The sequence below is a fragment of the Oratosquilla oratoria genome, chromosome 13, assembly GCF_046742065.1.
Source record: "Oratosquilla oratoria isolate Oo_2021 chromosome 13, ASM4674206v1, whole genome shotgun sequence".
NCBI lineage: Eukaryota > Metazoa > Arthropoda > Malacostraca > Stomatopoda > Squillidae > Oratosquilla > Oratosquilla oratoria.
In genome coordinates, this window is record NC_134789.1 from 31,401,297 (window position 1) to 31,409,745 (window position 8,449).

The 8,449-nt window shown below is 44.4% G+C and overlaps 1 protein-coding gene across 1 annotated transcript in view; it reads right to left on the reverse strand.

Moving 5' to 3' along the window:
* Positions 1-5,361: 5,361 nt before the first annotated feature.
* The window catches only part of LOC143032134 (uncharacterized), a 12,145-nt gene continuing 9,057 nt past the window's right edge, over positions 5,362-8,449 (reverse strand). The window contains exon 3 of the mRNA XM_076196591.1: positions 5,362-8,251. Within this exon, the coding sequence (XP_076052706.1) occupies positions 5,447-8,251 (2,805 nt within the window). The 3' untranslated portion in view covers positions 5,362-5,446. The remainder of the gene's footprint in view (positions 8,252-8,449) is intronic.

Consider the following 8,449-nt stretch of genomic DNA (forward strand, 5'->3'; position numbering starts at 1 on the left):
TGTTTCAGGAGTTTGGCTGGAGTTACGAGGATGAAAAGAGTGAGAAATATGTAGGTGAGGAGAGCAAGGGTGGAAAGAGAGCTGGCAAACAGGGGTGATCAAAGAATGCCGAGATCGTTTGGGCATATGGAAAGAATGAACGAAGAAAGACTAGCAAAGAGAGTAGATGGAGGGAACATGGGGTGAATATCAAGAATGAAATGAATAGACGAGAGAGTGTGGTGAAGTTCCAGGTGTTGGGCCCTGTTGGCAAGGTGCTGTGTCTTGCTGCATTGCCTCTGATCCGAACAGTGGGGTGATGCCCAGTAGATTCCCAAGATTCATTGGGCATTATATTGAAAAGAAAATTAAAATCACTAAACAGAGAAAAAAAAAAGGTCCAAGAAGTTCCGAAGAGCGCTCTGCCTCTTCAGTTGGCTTTTACTTTTGGGCGAAGCTGTATATGTATTAGAAATATTACGGTTCTTGGAGAGGTTACACTTGGGTTTCGCATCCTGACTGGCGCCATTTCCTCGATTCTTCACCCTAGCGAATCGTCCAAGACACTAGTTCTGTGTGCCTCCGTGGGGTGCCTGTATGCGGATGTATTTGACACTTGGGGACCTCTTACTAACGGCCAATTCCGCTTGCCTCCTAACGGCCAATTCCGCATGCTTGCCTTCTAACGGCCAATTCCGCATGCTTGCCTTCTAACGGCCAATTCCGCGTGCTTGCCTTCTAACAGCCAATTCCGCTTGCCTTCTAACGGCCAATTCCGCATGCTCGGAAGCAAGGTAAAATTGTTAAAGGGGTTATCACACCTGGATATTTTTCCTCAAAGTCCGATTAATCGACGGTACCACCCATTTCCAGAACTTATTCCGCCGTAAAATTACTATGGCAAATTATTTTATTTTCTCAAAAAAATACATAAAACGTCATTTGATATGAAGGAGGAGAATTGTTTTCCTCCAGCATTCAGTTTCCTTTCCGAAAGCTGCGAGCCACAAATCTGCTCCAACAGCCGGAGGAAAAAACATTTCCAGAAGGGTTAAGCATTGGGGATCCATCTCCTCTTCGACAATTTCTTTGTTGTTTATGATGACGTCTATGGTGGCCCCAAAGGTGATGCACAGGTCCCCTTTGTTGAAGGTGGGGGTGATTCGTCTGGACAAGGTGGTGGTTGTCCTTTCCACGTAGGTAGATAGGGGCGTGCAGTCCTCCTCTGGGCAAATTTATTTATACACTACTGGAAATTGACGAATTCCATGTGGTTTCGTTGCGGTGTTGTGAGAGTTTGTCTCCTTTCGTGGGGGGTCACATTTCTTTTGATAATGTTTTCCAATATCTCCTCATCGGCTTCGTACTTGTTGGACATGTGAGACTTATAAAATATGCGGTGAGTAGTTCCTTTTTGTTCTGTGGCAGCGCGGTGTATTTCTTGGCAACAAGTATCAATTACTTTTCTAAGTGTAACTGGGACTTCGCTGTTGGAATACCCATTACTGGTGAACAGCTGTTGGGTTCTCTCGATCTCCTGGGTATCCGAACAAGTTGAACAATGGTTAAAGGTTCCTCTAAAAAATGTACCGATTTGTGGATTCTCTATACCTTTGGGGACACTCACTTTCTCCGCTCAAGCATAACCCAGGGCTGGTGTCCTTAACGGGAAGGAAATGAGCAATTAGGCTCTTTGAGGAGGACATCCAGGAAGAAGAGGATCCCACCTTCACTATACTCGACAGCGAAGTCGATATCTCCATGAGCACCCACTAGAATAAGATAAGACATCGCAATGTATATGTGTGTGTGCGTGTGTGCGTGCGTGCGTGTGTTTGTGTGTGTTTGTGTGTGTGTGTGTGTGTGTGTGTGTGTGTGTGTGTGTGTGTGTGTGTGTGTGTGTGTGTGTGTGTGTGTGTGTGTGTGTGTGTGTGTGTGTGTGTGTGTGTGTGTGTGTGTGTGTGTGTGTGTGTGTGTGTGTGTGTGTGTGTGTGTGTGTGTGTTTCAAAAATTAATTTGATAAATAATTTTTGTTGGACAAAAATTATATGTTAGTCTAATTTTTCTGTGGTGTGAAGGGTTTTGTTCGGTTATCAAACAAGTAACAGTGACTACCACTTATCCGCCCTGGCTTCTCAGAATGTGGGACAAAGGGGATGGGTTCGACTGCTGCTAAGTAGCATGATGTAAATTCCTCTTTCTCTCTCTCTCTCTCTCTCTTTCACCCTCTCTCTCTCTCTTAAACACACACACACAAACACACACACACACGCACACATACACACACACACTTTCTTTTTCTTTCTCTCTCTCTCTCTCCCTCTCCTTCTCTGTCTGTCTCTATCTCTCTCTCTATCCCTTCTCTCTCTCTCTCTCTCTCTCTCTCTCTCTCTCCCTCTCTCTTTCTCCCCCCCTCTCTCTCTCTCTTTAAACACATTCACATGAATTTGGCATGTGCACTCCAAAGCCACGCTCTTCTTGTTTAGGTTTGTATTGTGCGAGCTGCATCGTTCGAAGGGAAATGGTGCGAATTGCAACGTTTGCATGGAGATGGCACCGTTCTCACACCGAATCACCAAAGATGATCATTTTGCCACCAGGACTGGTAGAACAATATATTCAGACTTGCTTTAAACGCTAATTTAGAAACGCGTTTGTGAAATTGGGAGCCAATATGGGGAGGGCAAAAATTATATATATGTGTGTATATATATATATATATATATATATGTATATATATATATATATACATACATATATATACATATATATATATATATATATATTATATATATATATATATATATTCTCTTTCTCCTCTCTTTTTTCTATTGAAGAACAAAATCATGTATCCTCATGCAGTTCTCATACATTCCGTCCGCTTCGAAATTAGGAAAACAAAGAAAATGAAAAATTACTGGCAAAGAGTAGGGATTTGTTTGGCCCGCAGAAAAATAAACATTCATCGAATGTAAATGAAAAATAAATTCAGAGAAACACAGAAGACCAACCATTCTTAGCATGCGAAGAGATTCAGATGCAAACAGCAAAGGGTTTGCGGCTTTATGAGGACGATTTGGTATTCTAATCTATAGACGAGATGGCCAAAATAGAACCTAAACAATGGAGGATTACGTGAGAGGACGCTGAATATGAACGTGTGGATTATTTCTTTTTTGACAGAGAAAAGGCACTGTACTCCAAGACAACGAAAATTTAATTCCAACCTTTCAGCACCGTGTCGCATTGCACAGAAATTGCCCTTGTGTTTCACCTAAGAGGCGAGTTTGAATCTCGATCCATCTAAAGCTCACCGTAGGAAAAGAAGTTAGGAAGCCTTCAGCTCTACTTATGTGGAAAAATAATAAAAATAACTGAAGTTGCCCGAGACAGTTTTTCCCTGTCTGCAGACCGAGTGCCAGCACCTCGGGTCTGCACCTATAGATGAATTCTGAAGTTGGGTGGTGGGGAGATGATTCTCTCCGATATCCATCTTCCAGGACCGCCACTACCAGGTGTCTGTCGTTGGTCCAGGGAAGAGAGGTAAAGAGGGCTAGACAATTTTATGGATGGGGATGACAGGTGGTAATGGATATGGAACTGCCTATTGTAGGCCTTATGGTCTCTTGCAGTCTCCTCCATGCTTATGTTCTTGTGAATGCAAGTTTGTGCCCATGAGATCAAGAGCAATTCTACATGATAAACAAGACACCTTTGTTTATATAAATACATATGGAGGTATATGTATGATACATTTGTTTGTATAGTGTAAATATTTCCATGCGAAACAAAACCTGGGTGTTACTAAACGCGTGAGTATTTGTGCTATAAGTATGGAAAGGTACATACAATGGAGATTATGTGCATATGTGCGTGCATGTGCGCACAAGTATGTGTACATATGTGCACAAGTATGTGTACATTTATTTTACGCATGAGCGCCCCCATACACAAATTCATACTTCCCCGGAAGACTGAACAAAAAATGGAGTCATTAGGAAGCAGTAAGCCGAACATGTTTTTAATCATAATCAAAGATTCAACTCAAAGGTATGTTTGCATGCAGAAGGAGAAAAAAAGAAACAAAAGAAGTAAAAATTGTTTCAGGAACACAAGAAAAAATCTGGGAGGGGAGAGGAAACACGACCAGAGGTCAGAAGATATTCTAGCTGGTTCGAAAGCTTCCCTTTCTCTGCATCTCCCACTTATGTTCAAGCCCTTCATTATTCAGATAGCCTCAGCCCATTCGTCATGGAAGTTTATCCTCAGATGAATAACATGGGTTGGTGTTAGCATGATTAAATTTTATAAAGGCGTCATCGTTCATCGTAGCATAGGGATTAAGATAGAGGGTTAAAGTATTATCAAGGATTAAAGTAGAGGGCATTCCCACAAGTGAATGAAATCCCCAGACAAGAGCCAGAACACACACACATGCACTTAAAGGCCCTTTGCCCAGAAAGGGATTAGATTGAGGTAGATTTAATTGATGACTGGTGGTGTACATACACACACACCTCCACTGCTGGGTGAAATCGTCTAGCAAGAGAAATAACGATGATAATGGTGCGATGCTCAGCAATGTGACACCACGATGATTCGCCTCTTACCAGCCAGAGGACGCCCTCCACAGCTGAATAAAATCATCCGCCGATAGCCAGAAAACTTTTGCCACGCTGCTCGACCTTGGCGGACATTTTATCGACTAATGTTGCTCATCATGTTAAAGTGACGGCACACTAGGCTAGCATGCTACTTGCTTTTGCTATATTGTTTAAGTAGAAACGACTTCGGTTACAATATTCTAGACTTTCGTATGAACATCTCAATAATGTGTCTAACATTCGTATGGGTTTAATTTCTCTTAGTCCGTCATTCAGCTTCTCACTATGTGACCCAAGAGTAATTTGGCATTTGGAAATCTGAAAACCAAAAATGTAACTGAAGTCGTTTCTACCCAAACGAAGTAGCTAAAACAAGTAGCATGCTAGTGAGAAATGCCTAATGTGCCACCACCTTTAGTTCGTCATTCTCCAATCTCGTTGACCCCTATCTTCTTCATCTCCTATTTTTTCTGACGTTTACGTAAACATAAGGTGAGGGAAATATTTGTTCTATAATAGATTCTTGTTAAACTAAAGTGAACTGAGTATGGTATGCATAAAATTAAAACAAACAGTTCCAGCAATCATCTTATTGAAATTTTTTTGCGTTTTATCAATACAGTGATCCATTATTATTATGGAACGATTAGTTTACGAATTAAAAGTTATACATGTGAAATAAAGGCTGCAAGTGTACATAACCCATAATATGTATATACTTATATACTGAATAAATATATATATACACACACATATATGTATATGTATACATATGTATACACACATATATGTGTGTGTGTATGTATGTGTGTGTTTATGCGTGTTTGTTTATACTATGTACATCTTATAATCTCAGCCTTACTTTACCAAATAAAGTCTTGTAAATGGTACTGGAATTCATGTAAATCGTCATCACCATTCCCTTGCTCCTCCTCGACTCTTTCCGATCCGCCGATGTCATCTGGCATTGATCCCTTAAGGTTGCCAAGACACATACCCTCCTCCCCCTTTCCTCCTTTCTCCTTCTCTACTTCCACGGTCATTTCTTTATGTCCGAGTCCCCGGTTCCATTGACACGGCTCTTGATAAAACAGTAGTTCGCTTTCACTGCTCGCCTCGGTTCCCCATATACAAGGCTCTTCTGGATCTGCATGACGCCCCTGAGGGTCTTCTTGAGAATCTTTCAACTTATAACCTCTTCGGGTGTCTGGGTCCTCCTGATCATTGACCCGGTTCCTCAGGCTTTGTTGGTGAACAGGGGAATTTACTAAGTCGACTTCATCAGTGATTACTCTAAAATTGCCTGTGTCGCCTTGTGGTAAAGGACCCAAAAGCTCGTCGGCCGGAGACTTCAGGTCATCATCCTGGTACCGGTGATACCTGAGGTTGTGTTTGGGGGCCGGGGCTGTGACCTGGTGAGCTCCACCTGGCCCTGGAGGGTCAAATTCACGTTTTAGGAAAGGCTCCAATAATTCTTTGGAAGAAAATTCTTCATCGTCATCTTCTCGGTTCAGGTTATACCTTAGGTTGTGTTTACGAACCAATGAAATGACTCGGTCCTCCCCACTGGTTGGTAACTCGAGAGGGTTCAGGTCATTCCATGGCACAGGACTGAGCTGTTCTTCGGCCGGACTCACCTCCCGGGGATACCTTAAGTTATGTTTACGAACTGGGAAAGTGACTTGGTCCTCCTCATCAGTGTTTAACTCGATAGGGTCAAAGTCACTCCATGTTGCATGATACAAAAGATGTTCCCCCGGACATTTGTCCTGATCATCCTTCTGGTACCACAGGTGCCTACATTTGCGCTTCCGAACCGAACAGGTGGCCTGATCCTCCCCACCGTTAAATCCTCCGGGGGGAATAAAGTCACCTGGTAATAAATTATCCAACAGCTCTTCGGCATCCGACGATGTGCTGTCGGATGCTACAGAAGCCGCCGCTTGAGGTTGATCGCTAACCAGAAATCCGGGGAGACGCTTTCCGTGGCTTGTCCGGGTTTCTGGCCACACAGAGCTGTCAAAACCCTTCCAGCCGTCGTCTTCGGCTTCCCCGGAGCGCTGAAGACCCCGTGCACGTCTTTGTGTCTCGTCACGCAAAGTCTCTGTCCTGCACCGGCCTGACCCATTGTTGTCCCCGTTCAGAGAAGATGACGGGCACTTTTTTTCTTCTTCATCTTCTTCACTATGATGGAGGAGGGACTCTGGGCCAGTTTCCTTTGAAGTGGAGGAGAAGGGCAGAGCTGAGGAGACCACGTCTGAGGTTATCCTCGTGTCGTTAGGCGTGGCTGGCAATCCTTTCTTCTTGGGGCCCTCCTGACGTGAGCTGTCGGAGGACTTGTTGACAGCTGCCACACTCGTGACGTCGCCGAGGTCGTCCTCTTCTTCATACGTCTCGGCGCCCCCAATTTCAACGACAGGCGCAGCATTTTTCCTCTCGTTGGGAGACCGGCTCCGGTGCGGTGAACCGTACCGGCCGTATTGCCGGGTATCAAACGGGTCTTCTTCATTCACAGGGAGAGACGCCAGAGGAGCTGCGCCCTCGGAAGATTCCTTGTGTACCCGGGTGTCGTCCATCACCGCAGTCGTTACCCCAGGGGATGGGAGACGGTGGTGAAGGTCCATCTCTGGCCCCTGGGGGAGGAGAGTAGATGGACTGTCAACCCATCCCTTCTGAGGTGACGAGTCGGCCGGACAAGCGAGATTGCGTGATAAGACGGAAAGGGTTCTATTGACCAAGGCTTTGTGAACCTCACCCTCAACCTTATCACTAACCACTTGAGCCACGCTTCCCCCGCCGACGCTTTCGGCATCTCCGGGAGGTGAAATAACTTCGTTCCACTCTTGCAGGTCATTCAGGAGTTGGCTTTCGCTCAAGTAGTCGCTCTGGGATAAATGGACCGATGGGTCAGAGACAGAAAAGTCTTCTATTTCAATAGGGGGGATCTTACCCCAGGCCTCCTCCAGCATTCCAATACTCAAAGAACTGTCAGAACCCGCCTGGTTCTCCCTCATCAGTTCATCTTCGTATAAATTTTGGCTGAAGTTCGAAGGAACATACAAACGATTCTCCCCCGACCCGGTGTCTTCCATGCATGTAAAGGCCGGGTACACGTCGGAAAGTGCACCAGTCAGGCTCAAGCTCGAAAGTGTTTCCGCCTGACACGTGTTGGAATGTGCGACATATTCTTGATGCTGAGAACAACTAGGAAAGTACGACGACACGTCGTAACGGGACGGAGATCGTGAACGCGGCCCATCTTCCGACTGCGACGAAAGCTCGTTACATATCGTGATTTCCCCTCTGCCAGAAGCCACAGCATTCCACTTCGCCCCATATTGTTCTTTACCTTTGTTGAGACCGATGGCCTCTTTCAATAGCCTTTGGGAGCAGGAGGCCTTTATCCTTTTTTCCTCAAGAGTCCACGCATTGTCCTTCTGAGAGGAGCACTCATGTCCTTCTGCGCCTCGGAAGGCGTCGTTCCCGGTCGCCAGGATATCCTCCTCCATATCACCCGGGATCCTTAGCATAGCTTGTGGATGGTCATTGAGCAGGTAAGGGTCAGTACTTCCTAATAATCCCGAAGGTATGTCCACATTCAGAAAATGGTTTAGCAGAAACCAGAGGTGCGTGTTCAAGCGAGTCTCGGCACACTCAATATCGTCAACCTGAGAGAAAAAAAAATAATAGTAACAATAAAAGTGGATAATGATGTCGATGAAACATTTCCAATATACAAAATATACACAAATAAGTACATAACAATGTAGAGTATTCAAACACACACACACATGTAATATACATATATATATATATATATTTATATATATATGTGTGTGTGTGTCTATATATAAATATACACATAC